The sequence below is a fragment of the Notothenia rossii genome (genome assembly GCF_949606895.1).
Source record: "Notothenia rossii genome assembly, chromosome: 10".
Lineage (NCBI taxonomy): Eukaryota > Metazoa > Chordata > Actinopteri > Perciformes > Nototheniidae > Notothenia > Notothenia rossii.
The window spans coordinates 47,242,598-47,261,559 of NC_136908.1; the positions used below are offsets into that span (position 1 = coordinate 47,242,598).

At 40.9% G+C, this 18,962-nt stretch overlaps 1 protein-coding gene across 1 annotated transcript; it reads right to left on the minus strand.

Annotated features, from left to right (window-relative positions):
* Window positions 1-331: 331 nt before the first annotated feature.
* st8sia1 (ST8 alpha-N-acetyl-neuraminide alpha-2,8-sialyltransferase 1) lies at window positions 332-17,365 on the minus strand. Its single transcript, XM_079654790.1, has 5 exons — window positions 16,370-17,365; window positions 15,265-15,409; window positions 9,414-9,523; window positions 6,651-6,743; window positions 332-4,443 (listed from the first exon to the last, which is right to left on the minus strand). The coding sequence occupies exons 1-5, from the start codon at window positions 16,585-16,587 to the stop codon at window positions 3,972-3,974; spliced, it is 1,038 nt and encodes a 345-aa protein (XP_079510916.1). The 5' UTR covers window positions 16,588-17,365; the 3' UTR covers window positions 332-3,971.
* Window positions 17,366-18,962: the final 1,597 nt, after the last annotated feature.

Sequence of the window (18,962 nt, forward strand, 5' to 3'; positions counted from 1 at the left end):
TGAGAGATCTTTAAAACGTAATTCCCCAGAAAACAGGTCGGCAGAGGGTTTCAGTGACGACATTAACCTCCCTCACCACGAAACAATCTATCTGTCCTCCTCCCACACAAAGGCCAAGCATTCAAATGGGGAGAAAAGCCAAAGAAAAGTGATTTCCTGTAAAAAAATTGGTGCACATATTCATCTGAGCTTCAATCCGGAGAAAATGCTTTCCTCAGTTGTAAACTGCACAACATTTGTCTCCTATATCAAATTATTATTTGGCAATAAAACAAGATGAAGAAATCAGCAGAAGCACATCTGGAACTCAAAATCAAAAGAAACTAGTGGAAACATTTTCCTTCTTTTATTTGATAAAAGTGTTTGACTTTTATATGGATATGGTTGTTTTCATTTGTTTTTTACTTATTCATCCTTCACAGTTTAATCCAGGTGGCACATTGAGACTGTTACATCAATTTTGAACTGCATTTCTGGTTTATTTTCTAACATGCTCAGGCAGAATCAGATGACATGAATGAGCACAGGAGGTTTCAGTGGCGCAAACAGCAATACCATCAAGAAGTTTTTTTTATATGTATAAAATTCAGACTGTCAAGGCAAAAAAAGCACATTTACATCCGTTGTTTAAAATAACAAAGCTTGCCAAAACATCAACTATTTAAATATGTAAGAAAGATGAGCCCTCCTGGCTGATATCAATTAAAAGTGAGTCAAACCGTCTTTACAAATTATTATTATTATTAATCTAATAGTATAGAGTAACTTGGAAATACTGCATCAATATTCATCAATATGTCTTATGTTTAAAGAAAGAAAGTCAATCAAATAATTTGAAAAATGCTACAATTGCATTATAAGTCCTACACTATTGGCTTTCAAAATAAAAAAATGCAGTCATTTAATCAGATTAAAACAAATGCAAAAGATGTGTTTGCATCAACTGTTTGACCCACTTTAGTTTGATTTGTGTCAGCATGAGCCCAGGTGAAGATATGATATAAAACCTTTGAACAATAACGATCTCCACATCGTGTTAAACCCACGACAAACATTAGAAGACTTCACCATCATGTCATGAAGGAAGGCTACGGAACGGATCGATGGGCACGAACACAGTGGCACTTCTCATAGTGATAATCACGTCAGAGATCAGCTGGTAATATGGCTGCGACTGGAATCAAACATGTGACCTTTCCAGGAACAGACTCGAACAAATTGGTCTCCCTGCGGCCACACATACCGCAGATTCAGAAGTGCAAGAAAATGGACAATACTGCCATTGTGTCCGTGCCATTTCTCTCTGTGCCGTTCAACTTTAGTTTCAAAGACCTCCTGACAGCTTTAAAGAAACACTTTGAAACAAATATGAAGCAACAGCAAGCAGCCAGTTAAATATCGTTATGACTAACTTTATTTGAAACTTAATCCCTACAATCTGAAGGATCGATCATGTCTCCCAATGTGGCTATGAGCTTGGCGGTTTAATTGTAGGCAGATGTCTTGCAAAAAACCACAACTGTGAAATTGTAAATCAAATCTGTGTTGATATTTTCTTGTGGAGCCTGCATTTTTTTAAGTTGTGATCTTGTTTTAATGTAAATTCTAAGTAAAACTAGCAGTTTCCCACTGTTTCCAATTTTCAATAAGCTAAGCTAACTGGCTGCTAGCTCCATGTTTGACACAGAGAAGTGGTGTAAATCTTCTCAGCAAAAAAAGCGTAAAAGTACCTTCCCAATGCAACAATAAGTGATACAACACAACCATAAAACTATCAAGAACATAGTGGCGTGTTCAGCCTCTTGATAAGGAACCTTCAGTTGGAATGTCAAAAAATCATATTCTGCCCTCATTGCGATGGTGAGATTGCTCTTATAAGTTCCTCCATGCAAAATCAACAAAATAAAGCATTTCAAACATAGACCTTCAAGTCACATGACAGATTCAACTCCCTTTTGATAAGAAAACTCAGTGGATGGAATAAAGGCCTGAATCTGACAGCAATGGGAATAGATACAAAAACATGTGTACAAAAAGCACGTACACATTTAAAAATCCACATGCTCGATATACAATTCACACTCTGTCCAGTCTCACTCATTCACAATACTGGGCAGCAGAGAGAAAACAGAAAGGTGCAAATAAGAAACATAGCTAAAAGTGTTGATCAAGTTTTGAACCACATGCTGCGTTTGGACCCAAATGCTTTTTTAAAACTTGGTTCAGCAGTTTGTAGTTCTTTTAAGTTATTCAATATCAACAATTTATCCGCAGAGCCAACATAAAACAATAAAACATTTAAGAGCATGGTCAGCTTCGGAGATATCCCTTGTTTAGATGATCCTTTATGCCTTAATGTGTCTCAAAAGGCACTGGACCTTTTACAGCTTAACAGAGGAGTAACAGCATCAATCAATAAACTATTAACATGTTCCGTACCTTGAGTCTTAAGGAGTATTTTCAATGACAGTCAATGGGACACTCCATGCACTGTCCATGCAGAGTGATCCTGTGTTGAAGTATCGACAATATGGCATGGTCACATTTATCACTCTAAAAGAACATTTAAAAAAAAAAGAAAAAAAGAAATTTCAAATCACGTTTTCCATCTGCAAGGCCTGCAAGTACAAAAAACAACAAAAATGGTGTTCGTAGTGTTAGCTTCTACATCAGCGAGTTGTTTTCCCTTGTGCACAAACAAATACAAATCACAATTATAAAAAATGCACAGGACAGAGGCTCAGGTCTTCCTGCATCCGGATGCAAAAATGATAATAACCGCACGAACAAAAGTCAGCCACTTACTGTAAATGCCACTTTGTGAGATTGAGTCAGTCTTTTTCTGTCACTTCCTCTCTTTATATCAGTGTCTCTCCATTTGAGAGAACAAGGAGAGTGTCAGAGTGGGCATCAAAGAGAGCTCTGTTCCCTTGGCAAGTATAGTACAGATTCCACGATGACTCAGATTTTCTTTAAACCAAGGAGCCTTCTTGAGAGTGAATTGTACCATAAAGTCAGTGAGGATGTCCGCTTCCAGGTGAGGTACCTATGTGTGAGGTTAGTTTGCAAAACATGTCTTATTACTACGTGTCTATTCTCTCTCTCCTGGCCACTGAGGAACCGGAAAAAAAGCACAATTCACATTAATCCCAACAATCACAATTTGGCAAAAACAACAAATGGTTTACTCAATATCCCTTTCCAGCGAAGTGTTCAAATGCAACTTGGCTAAACATTCTGGGATGTATATTACCTAAGACTCCTTTTCTAATGGCTCCTGAACTGACGCTTTATTTGGCACCAGAAAATGCCAATGAAGCACTTGGTTGAAGTGAAGCAGGGAGAGAAAAATCCTTTCATGCACATACCAGCCAGCTTTCACTCTTCTCTCCCCCTGCCAGTCCTTTTTTCCCCTCCTCCATTACATTTCAGTCCTATTCAAGCTACTACGTACCCGGATTCCATTATCTCTCCCTTGTTCGTGTTTCGCCTGTCTTTCAGTGCCTTTTATTATCCCCCCTGGTCCTCAGCTCCTTCTGTCTCTGTTTGAAAAGACCCAGAGGGGGGGTTTGGTCCAGTTGTCCCATATGTCATTCAGATATAGTAGTCAGCACAACAACAAAAACTAAAACATCCCCCACTCATCTAACCCCACACCTTACCAGCTGAGGCTTTCCACAACATACCATAAACACACACCATTTCCGAATTGAGAGGAGATATGGCATGTTTGTGTGAATGTGTGCTTTTGGCCTCATGTGTGCCCCGATGCTGCTGGTTTGGGTGGAGGACTTTGTTATGATAATTAGGGATTAGCTCTGGTGGGGGGCAGCAGGAGTGTGTGTGGAAAGAGTGCAGAGGTTCCTCTGAGGAAATATGCGCACTAACTTCCTCCCGCTTTACAATCCTCCTCTGCTTCCTGTAGCCCACTGAACTCACCGCTATCGCTCGATCAGGAGGCTCTAACTCCCTCATTCCTGAGGGGGGCAGCATCCCACTCTCATGCGCAACGTGCCGCTTTTGTGCAGCTGCCAGAGCTGGACAAACTCCTCGGGCATGGCGTGGAACCACTTATAGGGCAGGATGTTGTCGTAGTAGTGGTGGCTGACCGGCTGCTCGTCCAGTCCCACGGAGAAGGGCCAGAACCCGTAGGCCGTCACCTCCTCGCACAGCCCCAGGGCCAGCGAGACCAGGAACAGCCCTGTGGAGAGCCGTTTGGCATGCACCCCGCGCCCTTTCCAGAATTTACCCACAGAGCGCAGGAATTCTGGGTTTGCAAAGAGCATGGTGAGGTTGGAGGAGGTGTCGGCCAGGGCGTAGTAGGCCCGCAGCGAGGGGTCGGTGCCGGGCTTCATGGAGAATGCTGGCATGTAGATGTAGCTGGAGCCGTACACCTTCATGCTGTCCACGAACGCTTTCCTGGACCACAGGAGGTTCTGAAACCTGAGACAGAGTGATACAGAGGATCAGTTAGACTGTTTTTGAAATGATTTTTGTATTCAGCTTTTCACAAAATGTTCACAAAATGTCAGACAATACACTATTCTCTGTAGCCTTCTGTAGTTTACAGTGAAATCACAAATCAAACATACATATTTATCTCCATGTGGAAAACACTGATCTCAGAAGTAATGAGTCGGGAAAAAATAAAACAATGTCTGGATGGGAAGTCTAAACCGGTGGAATCTCTCGGTGTTAAATATTGTTTGGAGCTATCTAAATGAACACTGGACAATATCTTTGGAAGAATGCTGGATTTGAAATGGTCAGTTTATAATTGTTTCCCTGTGTATTATACAGTCATTGTAACATGTCATGCTTTGTGATTTGTTGTCTGCGTGTCGTCCTTTGCCTCATTTAACTTTGCATTTTACCTGGACCAGTCTTGTATTAATAACCTGACTGTCTGTTGTTTTATGTACCTTTATTGAAAAAATCAATAAAATAACAAATTGAAAACATACATATTTGTGGATAATACAGAGGCAGGCTCTTCAATCATGCTATAACATACAGAATGAACATAAACACAAACAAGGTTATGGGGGTATACCTGCAGCCTACTCAAACAAGGGGGCATAGAACATAAGAATCCCTACTAGACAAATGATGGTCGTATTGGTGTAACATATTATACATTTTTCCCATCTCGTCAAAAATATTCCCTGTTGCAGTCTCAAAGCAAGGGTTATCCTTTCCATCTTGAAAATATCATAAACAATGTCAGTCCACTCTCCAAAGTAGGTTTTCCTGGTTTTAACCTCATTCTGGTGATGGCCTACTTGCTAGAGGAAGAGGGGGGTCTTTCAGTTCAGGGGCCACATACAGCCACATCTGATCCGAAGTGGGCGAACAGTAAAATCGTAGCATAATAATCAATACCAACTCCAAATGGTTCCCATAGTTTTAGTGCAAAAAAGTACATTATGAAAATGAAATCAAAGTTGTCGAAGTTGCAGTTAAGTTCTGTCATTTTGACACTTTGACACTAAACGTTAAGTCACCCATGACCTGGTTTACTCATCTGCTGCTCCCTCTCTGCCTGTCTACAGAGGAAGTGAACTTCCTTTTGTCCGCACTGCAGCACAATGGGTGGTGGGCTCGTACCCACTATATTCAGCGCTACATGAGATTCAGTTTTACAGTTCAGGGTTAACTCATATGCCTCAGTCAATTTAGTTTATTTGACTCTTTAAACCCTAATCATGTTTGTATTTCATAATGCCTTTCTTCATTCTCACCTTTGGTGCACTTCGAACGCTCGCTTTGCCTAATGCATATTTCACTGTCATGCCTTCCTGATAACTATTTATAAATTAGCGCCACAAAGTTTGAATTACAGTAAACCATAACTGTTACAGCCGCTGCCTTCCTGGGGCTGTTAAGACTGTTAAACCTGTTTGTGTGTGTGTGTGTGTACACATGAGCGGCGCAGTTCCTCCGACGTCCCGCCCTCGCTGCATCCGAAGAGCTGATTGGATGAGACGTCATCCAATCCCCGCCCCTTCCGGCACATCTCCCGGGGGAGGAGTACAAAGGCTGGGAATGGAGTTCATTCTGGAGGCTCTGTGTTGGGAGACAGACGCCTCCAGCCTCGTGATACTCTACTCGTGTGTGTTTATACTGTTAGCTCCCTCGTAATCCGTAGATACTTAGCAGAGTGCAAGTAGTGTGTTGTGCCTCTCTTATTGTGTAACGTTGTTTAGGATTGTTAGCTTAGACCCAGGTGATTAGCACCTGTTGATCAGCTGTTATCTGTGCAAAACGTGTTAGCTTAGACCCAGGTGATTAGCACCTGTTGATCAGCTGTTATCTGTGTAAACGTATTAGCTTAGACCCAGGTGATTAGCACCTGTAGACCAGCTACAGCTGTGTCTGTGCAGCTTTCCTCATTCCTATTTTGTACCCCGTGTAACGGAAGGGTTTGTTTCCTTATAAACTTCCTTTTGAAGTTCTCTCCTGCTGTAATAAAGCCACTTATAATTATTACCAATTCCACTCTGGTCGTGTTCTTCCCTTTGGTACCCCTAGCCCAATAGGGAACGTAACAATAACCAATAGCTCACAATATACGCTGACATCACCCTCAGCCATGCTTGCACTTTGTTCTGTATGAATGTTCTCCTGAAAGGACAATGTTTTATGATCACCTTTTCTCTACAATGCTGGGGTTGGCAGTGACCATGTGCGTCTTGGTTCCCACATCTTCCACATAATCCTTTGAAAGCGGCGGCAGGTTGCACCTGAGTGAACAAAACACAGCCAGTTTATTATTCATTTTATTTTTGTACACACTCCACGTACAAAATGCACTGACAGAATAAACAATTACAGGATTCCTCGAGGTCATTTCCGTGATTATCTGATCTGATTACGCTATCAAACAGACAGTTTCAATGGTAGTGTGTGTGTGTGTGTTTACAGCAGGTGTTAAAGTAATGGGAGCCATTATAATTCAACTAAAAGCGAGAACAACTAAAGAGACATTAGATGCTGTAAGTATTTGGCAATCTGTAGATTTTTTTCTTGATTAATCTTATAAATAAAATCTATTATAGAAATATAAAATAGTAGAAAAACAGTGCAATATGTCAAGCAGCGTATCCCACAACCGCCAAAATGTCTTGTTTTGTGGATTTGCTGCTATACAATATGTTATTCCAAAAGTCCATTTCAGACTCAATGTATCACATACTTAAGCCCCAAATAGACTGTTGTGTTCATAGATGGCTTGGTACTTACATTACATTGGGTATATTGTACATTTTTATCTGTTATCTCAACAAAGCAATTTTTTTCGGGAAATAGCAGGACATACATTCTACTGTCTATTTTAGGACAAACCCACTCATACTTTGTAACACAGAGACATGTACTCAGCTTTTTGGGGCTGGTTGCAATCACGACCAATCACATCACTTCCTCTGATCTACTTACAGTTTGGTTATTTCCATAACTAAAGAGTCTAGAGGTGGCGTGTTTTTTCAGTTATAACATATGTGGACATATTTCATAGTTTATAGTTGTAGTGTCTTGATGTTTTGCAACAATATCACCACGTCCAAACTGGCAATACAAGAGGCTGTTTACTGTAAACATTCACATGGTTACATCAAGGGATATGTCCTAAAAAACTATGAAAAAAATGCTTAATATTATCATGAGAACAGACACTACATGGTGTGTAAGGCTTGGTTCTGAAGCAAATCTGGATTGCAACATGTGTTCAGGTCTTTTCTTGCAGCGTTCAACCTCTTCCTGCGCTTTGCTGAGAAGAACGTGACAGTTTTGAGGAAACCTTTTCTTAAATTTCACGCAACTGTGAATTTGTTTTGAATACCAAATTTTTGTTTTGGAATTTAACAAGCACTGTCAGTTTGACCAGTGAATATCAAAAGTTATCATTGAGCAGATGTACACAGGTGTTATTTGGAATCAGATAGGCTATGCAAAGTGACCGACATACTAGGTGCAGTCAAAGCTGCCCGTTTGAATATTACTGCATATATTTTGCATCTTGTGCATGCAGACATTTCTAAGCAACTATATTTTCTATCGACATTGATTGATATAAAAACCCATTGCTATATCAATCTTGGACCTAGTCATAGTAACTAGGTATGTTATTAAATTACAGTTTTCAGAGCCAAGAGGCTAATTGTCTCTTTGCTAATTATTCACTTAAAGTGAGCTGACAAAGAGGATGTTTAGATTATAATAAAAAGGGTCTTCTGTTTGAGCTGGAATCCGCACGACATCATGCACTTTTTCCTTATGCTCAAGGTCTACATTTCAAAACATTAGCTCTCTCTTTAATCCGTTCAGCTTCAACAGTCTGGGTCAGTTGTCACGTCCTCAGAAGGAATACAAGCTCCATCAGAGGGGATTTCTTCCTTAATCAAAACCCACATAAATTCTCTTTGATCACTTGTTTTTAAAAGAAAAACACCTTTATCTCATATTAAAAATATGTCCCAATCCAGCAACCAGCATCTAGTTTTCAATGACTGCTCTCCTGATGGATCTGCTCTGCTTTATGCCTCTCTGCTGCTGCCTCTCCTCTTCCTCCCTCGTCTCAGTCTGTCCCTATTTCTGCTTACTCACGTCCAACCTCCTTTTCCTCCTCCCTTTGCTGTGTCCTATTTTTCTTTCCAGGCCTTTCTCTCGGTTACAGTCGGCACCAGCTTTCATTATCACCATGGGCTGAGGGTGTTAGTCTGCTCTCATGGGCACGGCACACTCACATTTGAGCAGTGAAGCAGTCATATCGTTTGACCAGTGTGGAGGACTCATCTTTTTATTAGCAACCCCCCACTTTAAATGTTATTTTAGTATTTATTATTTACCTACCTTTATATTATTTTATAGGTCTTAAAGGTTATTATCTTATTTGATTGATCTAACATGCTTCAATAGAAATATTAATTTTTATAATGGTCTTTTTTCTTTCTTAATCGTTTAACCTTTATTAGAATTATGGCATTTTTATTACTATTATTTTTTAAATTGTATTTCTGTTGTACCTACATGTTCACTTTGTTTTATGGGGTTTTATGTTTTATATGTTATATTTGTGCATCGATTCAGTTGTCTTGTGTATTATCTGTCAGAGAGAAACCATTATTTATTTGATTTGTATTATCATACATTTTACCTCTTTGTGTCTATTAACCTGATCAAATGTTATATTTTGCTGCATGTACCTGTAAAGTTCTTAACAAATAATCTGAGGGGAATTTCTTGTTTTCTATTTTTAACTTGTGATGTGTCATTTTGTAAAGCATGTGTTGTATGAAAAGTGCTATATAAATAAAGCTTTATTATTATTATTATTATTATTATTATTATTATTATTATAATATACAATGCAAACTCATGCACTACCAGCCCCTTTGAGTCCCCTGTTCTCTCACCGCAGGACGAAGTCGGCCTGGTCGATGTCTCGTCCACATTTGCTGTTCCGGAGAATGCCGCCATTGCCCACCACGCTGCACTTCTTCAGGGGCAGCTGCAGGGGGTTTTCCTGCGCAGAGGGAAACATGCAGCTCTGTTAGCACGCACAAATAAACAGATATTCATTTTCACTCAACCTAGAAACCAAAATGGAGGCAGGTGCATGAGTGACCTTGTGTTCAGGAAAGAAAATGACCTTCTAATTTCCCTTAAGAGACTAAAGTGCTGAAGGACAAACAAGCCTGGATATATGAGTGAGGAAGTGGACAAGTAGAGGTCATACAACTTCATAAATCAGGTTCTGTCATGGCTTTTGCGTCAAGAGCAAAGTCTATATTATACATAGAATTATTGAATCAAAAATCTTAAACAAACATAGATGAATCAGCAAAATACAAGGATTAAATACCTAGCAAACGCATTTTCTCTAATTCCTGTAAACAGAAAACTTACTGGAACTGCAAAGTGCATCAGGCCAATAACTATAACATGTTAATGTGATCTTTGAATTTAATGTACCCACATTATTTCTCAGGGAAAACAAATGTCAAAACCAAAAAACTAAATATGATTCTATAATCTCTGCTCCTACTCTTCCATTTTAATCAAATTTGTGTTCTGGTAAATGTATTTTATTTTGTCTCTGCACAGTGTTTGTGCCCACAAAGCCCTCAGATGAACTCAAGAACCTCTTCATACCATATTTTAAATGTGAACAAAGTGGATATTTTTACAATATTTGCAATAAAAGTAATCCGTCAATGTTTTAGCTAGCTATTTGGAACTGTTGATTCATTTTAAAGATAGTTATTGTAACAGTTTTTCCATTGATTTTAACTAACTATCTTGAGCTGTTGTTACAAATGTGAATATATATTGTTTTAATCAATTTGTATTTTCTGTATACAGTAGAGCTACTCCACCATCTCTCCATACCCTAGCCACTGCAGAAGTAACTCCAGGGGTGGAAATCACAGCATCCCTATCATCATCTAAATGAAAGCCTTGGATAGATTCGTATTAAAACTGTTCCTGAGAACGCTTAAATACCAAGCTCCACGAGGCATGGGCCACAAATGTCCCTTCTCTTTGACATGGCTGTATTAAAGTCAAAGACATGGATTAAGAGGGACGGCGGAAACAATTGTGCTCATTATTCCCCTCGGAGTACACACACTTGAGAATACACACACACATAAACGCACACACACAACCCTCCGCGCCTCGGGGTCTCTTTTAGACCGTGACAGGGGGGGTGAGTCTGAGGACAATATAATCACAATTCTTGTTTTGTCTCACCGACAAGGGAACAATATTCCAAACAAAACTGGAACCAGATACTGTTTGACTTCCCTCAGAGAAGAGGATAATTCACGAGCTTGCAAATGTGTTATCATGATATTAAGGAATAATTCATCAGAAACTTTTAGGATGCTGTAGAGATACGTATAGATAATCTACTGTACAGTGGAGAGAACTCTGTGTATGGACGCTCTGTTTGAGCCATTTGAATAACCAGTATTTAACTGTCAAAGCCTTAATTGGCACATTCCCTGGCAGATGCCCAGATACTGGAGCTGCTGCCAGCTTGGTGAAGTGTGGCTGGTTGTCTGTGTTCAAACCCGCAATTACAACACTGGTAGTTGAGAGGGATGAGAAAATATGAGTGTGTGTGTGTGTGTGTGTGTGTCTGTGTGTGTGTGTGTGTGTGTGTGTGTGTGTGTGTGTGTGTGTGTGTGTGTGTGTGTGTGTGTGTGTGTGTGTGTGTGTGTGTGAGCTTGCGCTCTGTGCTTCCTGCCTAACTAGTAGTTACGTTCCTTCCGAGATTCACACATGCACCTGAACACATTCTAGGCTTGTACTGTATAGGAAGTATCAATGCAAGTGTTAGACTCACACAAACACAAAGTTGTACAATGTAGCAGTCACCATGACCTGAGGTAGGATGAGAGGGCGGAGTCTGACACAGAAAGAAAAACCACGAGCTACATCCTGGTGACAGTTAAAGATGTAAAGATTAATATCACTCAAGGAAGACAAGTGATGTCATGGATATAATGCCATGAATGGATTTTTATATTAGATTCTAAACTCTAAAGGGTTGGTTCATCCATATCCCAATAAATAGGGTGGCTGCAACACGAATAAGTTCAGGCATTGGAATCATTGATTTTATCACTACAAAAATACACTTTGTTAATAAGGACAATGGTTCTGGGAAGACACATTGATGCACAGTTTTTTGTAAAAAAATCCTATTGCTCAACTTAAAATAGAGGGGTCGAATACAGTAAGAGTTAAATATGTTCTTGTGTTAGGGACAACATTTACGAAAAAGAAAATTGGTGATAAATTTGTTCCTTTTCTTCCCCTTTACATTTAATTGAACATGTAAGCTCTAATTGAGATACAATTGTGTATTTCACTTATAAACACATACAAGCAATAAAACAACTTTTGGTTTTAAACCTCCTGTGCTCACTGTGGTTCACTCTCGCTTCATATTCTCATTTATTTATTTATTGGCCCTCAACTCCCCCACTCCCCATGAATGAACATGTCTGGCTCTCGCTTGCAAATTAGGGTCACAAATTCATCGCATTTACCAACCAGGATATTAAACTGCATCAGTAATGGGGATCCAATCTTCTTTATTAGTGAGATGTATTGCCCCTGGATACAAAAACCACGGCAACAGTAATTATGAGCTTCTCATTATGTCCTGTTTCCCGGAACAAACATCCTACATCCACATGCACACCCACACACAGCATGTAAGGACATGTAAACATTAGGGCTGTGCGATTATGGCAAAAATCATAATCACGATTATTTCTGGTCAATATTCATATCACGATTATTAAATATGATTATTCATTGACTTTGAAAACATCCATTTATTGAACTTTAAAACAAATTAAAATTATAATTTGAACAGTATGAATACCGTGAACTTTGAGTATAATTCAACTGAAAAACCAATACAAAAATTTAATTATAATATCAAAATAATAAATACCAATAAAGAAGATAAACAAATATTTTGGAGTGCACTTCCACAACCTACTAAACATATATAAATATGATATGAAATATGAAAGCGCACGCGCGGGCAGGATTTATAACGCAGGATGTATAGCGCAAGACAAATTGAGAGCATCATTGCAAAAGGGAATGCAGCAAAATAATCGTTTTTTTTCAATTATGTTGTTTTCATAATCGTTGCAAGCCAAAATCGTAATCGAGATTAAAATACGATGAATTGCACAGCCCTATTAAAAAATAGCCCTTATCTGTATACAATCAGGAATACACACTTAAGGTCCAGTTTTGCACACCGCTAGAGTTTTACCCATGCATAAACATCTCTCCATCTTAGATTAGGCCGAAGTGTAAACAATACAGGACATATCCTCTTGAGAACACAGAGCAGGAGAGAAAACACTTAACATTTAGCCTTATCTGCAATTTTCCAGCTGTGTCATGTCTGGTTGTTATAGAAACAAGATGTGTTAGATGCTTATCGTGGTGATTAATTGAAATGGATAGAGTATCTTTAATTTCTGCTTTTTAACTGATGCTGTGTTTGTTCCTCTAACCAGCTTCCACATTTTATTGTTGACTCCCCATGGCAGAGCTTCGAACCAGTAATCCTCTCTCCTTCTGAGGATGTCAGTCCTCCACCCCCGCCCCCATTATGGATCACAAAAAAAACATGTTAAAGGTCCCCTATTATACTGTTTTTCATCAACATAGGTGTCAGATACAAAACATGTCTCTGAAGTGTTTGGCTGAAATACCAAACAGATAATTGTAGCATCCCATAATCCCCTCTGTCTCAGCCCCGTTTCAAAAGTGCCACTCCCCACGTCCCTCTGAGAGATATTTGGTTAAAAAAAACACAATAGGCGCATTCACACCGCAGTACTTTTCCTACAAAGGTTCATGAGAACTTAGTTCATCAGAACTCTTTAGTTCTGATGAACTAAGTACAGATCGCGTTCACACCGGAATAAGTCCCTGGGGGTGGATTAGGCAAATGAAGCCGCTGACGTCACTTCTTCTTCTTCTGCTGCTTTGGGTTTACTGGCAGGCCGCAAACAACTTCACGGCGTATACTGCCGCCCAAAATCCCCGGCCGGAAGTCCCCGGAGTTGGGGACTGGCTTCAGTAGAAACGGCTGGGACTCCCAGCAGCTTCTACTGAAGCCTTCCGAGTAAATCGCCAGAACAACGACACCTCCTGATCTCCACCGCTCCCATGTTTTATTTTGTGTTGCCATAAGTTAGTCTCTCTGCGTTTCTGCGCTGGGCTAATGCTAATACTAATAATGCTAATGCGAGGATAATAAAATGGTGGCTTCACAACACTTTTTTTGAGTTTTACTGGGCGTGGTTTGCAATCCGCCCAGCCAATCAGAAATATAGCTCTTTTCTCACAAGAGAGCCGCATGAGAGTCCCTGCTCTCTAGCGGGGACGAAAAAGGGGGTAAAAAGGTTCTCATGAACTAATTTTAGTACCGGCTCTTTTTGGTGTGAACGCGACATTTCGGAACTATATCGGAACTAAAGTGGGAAAAGTACTCCGGTGTGAACGCGGCTAAAGTGCACACAATGTGCTATAGGACAGCAGTTTTCAAAGTGTGAGGCGCGCCTCCCCTGGGGGGCGCCAGAGAGCTTCAGGGGAGGCACAGCGTGAGACAAAAAATAACGAGAAAAAGATCAGTTAAGTGACACTTGCACACTTTTGGCTGTCTGTGGACACCGAGTTCTCCCAGCTCGCCAAAAAGGCTGTAAAATTGCTCATTCCCTTCACCTCCACCTACCTGTGTGAGTGCGGGTTTTCCGCATTGACTTTGATCAAAAGCAAGTGCCAGTCAAGGCTGCAGCCAGAGGATGATCTGCGTTTATTCCTGTGTGCATCAAAAACGCAGACTCATTGTTCCCAAAGTAGGGGTGAGCAGTGGCGGCCGGCCCATAGGGGCGCCGCCCCCCCTCTTCCCACATGTTTGATTGTCATTAAAAATGTAAGATAAATACAAATATATATTTCCCAAAAATATATTATTATATATTATTATTATTACCTTGGTTGGTTATTGGCTAATGGTTACACGAGCCAAAAAATTGTTATGACATCATAAAGTGGCCAAAATCTGATCAGCTCATTTCCAGACAGGTTTTTATATAAATGGATCAGGACAAAAAGTGAGCAAATCTTTTTTCCTGAAACTTTCAGACTCTCTTTACACAGAGGGGACACATGTTTATGTATAAAAAACATGAAAAAGTGGATTTTGCATAATAGGTGACCTTTAAAAATCACAGTCCCACACTCAGTCGTATTGTGCCGAGTGTGTGAATAATTAAATCACTTCATCTGTTCTTATTTGCTTTTCAAGAACACAGCTTCCTGCCTGTAGCCTGAATGTGTTTTGTGGCACCCTGTTATTCCTTTACGCAGCGGCCGTCCACACGGCGGCGTGCATTGAAGCTTGCCGGCGGGCGTGTCGGAAACTCGACCAACAACACATCACATGAATCTCCCGCCCCGGACACAAGCACGCGGTTTGATTGGCTGGAACTTGTAATGGCATATGATTTGATTGGCTGACGCTTCCGTCGAAGCTTCAAAAGTTGAACATTGCTCAACTTTTGAAGCGAGCAATGCGAGCAAAGCGAAGCGACGGAACCACAATGCAGTTTGGCAAAGCGTGAAGTCACCCCATTCAAAGTGAATGGGCAAAAGCGTTGAAGCTTCAACGCACACCGCCGTGTGGACGGGCCGTTCATGTTTCTGAACACTACATACCTGCACAAAGAGGGGGTAAGTCTCATTGTTGACAGTGCGCGAGTGGTAGAACTCTCCATCATACCACAGGACTTTGCCCATCGGTGAGTTCTCCTTGGTCACCGCAAACATCTTCCGCGGCTCGCAGCACTCCGTCAACAGCTTCCTGTACAGAGAGGATGTGGGGAATAATGAGTCGGGTCTCTGTAATGATATGTGACACAAATTGGATTCAACAGGGCTGCTGGGATTCTGATGAAAGACAGGCTATAACAATTGCTTAATTATTTGCCTGGAGACTGAGTAAGATGTGTGTTAATATGAAAGGACAAGGAACTCTTTTGTAAGATTAAGACCTGTACATCACATGAAGTTATCACATATTTTAGATTATTATCAAGAATATCAATAAAAGGCTAATCAAATGGATGTTTAATACTTGGGACTGTCTTAGCTTATACACTATGTTGTTGTTCAAATAAATAAAAAAACACTGGACAAAACCTTCCTGTTACTTATAAACACACAGCTCCAAGTGGGCATCAGCAGGTCTCACCTTTCCTGATTAACCTAATCGGCTTTGCCATTGGAGAATTGTCAATTCTCAACGGAACAAGATGTATTCCCACAGAGGGAATAACATGCTCTGTTGATCAAATGTATTAAACAGTATCGCTGTAAGTAAGTCTGTGGTACTAAATCAAGAGTCTGGATGATATGTTGTTATCTCCTGAGGTCGGCTATTACTGTTATTTTCCTGTTAGATTTCTTACAACATTTGACAGATTTAATAAACTGTTTGTGTGTTTTTGGTATAATTACAGTTGTTATTATTGATTTGAGCATTTTAAGCAATTCTAAAATACTTTGTTGTGGGACAGTGTCAACATAATGACATGCCCATATGTTCAGGGGCCCCATAAAGAAAGAAAGGAGGTCACAGACTCAATTAAGAACCCCTGGTGATATGTTGCTGCTTAATATTCTTTTATGTGTCCTTTACTATGCAACATCAAAAATACAAAGGAAAATCTCTACCGACCTTCTTGATCTCTTTTTTAAAAACACAGGGACCTAATAGAATCTGCTTTAAACCATGGAGAGAAATGTGAGACCTGGTACGAACCTGTAGTGATCGATGCCCGTCTGGTTCTTCTGCCATACCTCCCCCTGCCTCAGCACCTCCTGCACGATGTCCTTATCGCGGGGGAGTCTGTAGACGGGGAAGATGTAGAACCAGCAGAGCACCAGCACGCACAGAGCGGCCCACACCGACAGCTTGCCTCGGTAGCATCGAACCAACATGTTTCCCCCTCTTGTCTTAGCGCAAAATAACCGGAGCATGCACCCCACACCGGTGCAGTAAAGCTTCCCCTTTCTCAAAATCTCCGCCCCTGACACGGTGGAGGCTGAATGGAATCTGCTAGTCTGTTACCCGGTTGTTTGTGTGAAGCTTGTGTCTGAAAATCCGTGTTTTTGTTGGTGGGGCTCAGATGGGGAGAAACAGAAGCGCCTGACCCTGCAGCAGCTCACACTCGGGTGCGGGGTTGTGGTGCAGTGTGTCGGGCTCTGCAGGAATCCTCCGCTCTGCTCCCGGTGCATCACCACCATCATCACAGCCTGATTGTGAGGAATCATGCGGGCCCCCTCCTCCCCGCCCCGGTGTCCCTCCGTATCCCAATCCGAAAGAGGGGTACCCCGATGTACCGGTTCACGTTGATCCCCTTTTCTCCCGCCCTCCGTTCCTCTTCTCTGGCCTCCGTTGTCCGCGTCCTGCTCGGGCTCTGCGGTGCAAAGTGAACCGGGCCAGTCCAATTGAGTCCACCTTCACCTCCCCCTCGGTCTCCTCCTGTCAATACCCTCCTCCGCCGAGACAAAGTGCTGCTTGTGCTGCTGAAGGCGCGTCAAACTCCCCTGAGACTGCACTAGTGAGACCGGAAGTCGTGGCTTCAAAATAAAATCATGCACACAGAACACGATTCTTGGTGGAAAATGTCTCCAGCTGACTTTTCTTTTACTGTGTCCAGCTAATTAATTTACGTTAATATAAGTGGCATTCAAAAATGCACAGTGTGGTAACTGTGGTTACATACACACAATGCTAAAATGCTAGGGTATGTGTTAGCATCATGTGCATCAATGGGTAAAGGTAAAATGTATGTAGTACTGAACCAAGCCCCCAGGAAGTGCGCCGGACATTGAGGAAAATATTCGTTGTGGCCAAACGGCGTTACTACACTTTCGTATCAGTCGCTGGGCCCGGAAATACTTTTTCCCATTGACTAACATTGAGAAAGAGACGTCTGTAAATCGTTGGATAGTTTTTTTTAAACTAAATAAACTACCCAGTATGAACATTTGTATAGCCCTTATTAAAACATTCGGTCCTCAAGTTGTAAAATGTGCTAATAAGGTTATTCTGAGAGTTATTTTCCTCTGTATTATGAACGCGCATCCAACCCACGGGACCACGCCGTCCGGCACGTTCACGTGACGTGAAAAAAAATTATCCAACGATTTACAGACGTCTCTTTCCCAATGTTAGTCAATGGGAAAAAGTATTTCCGGACCCAGCGACTGATACAGAAGTGTAGTACTGCCGTTTGGCCACAACGAATATTTTCCTCAGAGTCCGGCACACTTCCTAGGGGCTCAGCATCCACAGCAAGATTCAAAGGCTTTATTGTCATATGAACAGTAGTGTAGTTATGGCAACGAAAATCTTAAGTTCCATGCTCCTTCAATAATGCAACACATAAGATAATTAAATATTTTTTTTAAAATGGAGCAGAACAGAAATACAATAAAATTGTGCAAGAGAATCCAGCTGATAATGTAAATAAAGGAGCAAACCTGCATAATATTTCTAATAAAAATGTAATGTAAAAATCTAAGGAATATTATTTGTTCCCTGAGGAGTAGTGTTATTAACAGAGGCGTGTGGTGTAGTGGGTTGTGCATTAGTGTTTGGATATGGGCGTCGCAGCCATTATATGAGGGTGGGACAAGTCCCCCCACATTTTGAAATGATTAGTTTTGACCACCCCACTTTTACCCATGCTTTTACCATGTGGAAATTCCGTGAATCGGTCTATCCACTCGCCGCACTTTGTAGAGCGCTGTGTCAGTGCTTCACTATCAAATCCATTCCACTTGCTTATTAAGAGAATGCCCAAATCAACGAAACTCCATACCATGTTTTCACTGCTAATGTGTACCAAGGCAGATTCTCACATAGCGCGCGCATGTTCAAGGAGTGTTGTCATAGTTGGACAGCTCAGACCTGTTGTATGAAGCGATGCCGTAGCGGAGGTAAGACACACACACCAAATGTTCAGGAAATGGTTAATACCGCGAAAATCAAAGCTGACGATCTCTTGGTATGATATTTTTTCTCCCCCAGAGAACATGGACATAAGGAAAATGTTTTCAAAGAAGAGGAAAGTAAGTCTTCAGGTGGTAGCAGTTAATCAGTTAACAGTGATGGCGACGGCGGCGGCAAAAGCATCTGACTTCTGGAGAGGAGTTTCGTCTTTATATCATGATAGAGAGATACAAATACTGAATATCGAAATGCCAGGTTACTAGTATTTATCATGTAAAAAGGGAACATGAATAACCCAATCTCTCTGTGCTCATGTAAACACCATGTCCCCATGGCCATTATGATCATATTGGGGACATCAGTAAGCCGTTTATGATAAACGGCTTACTGATGT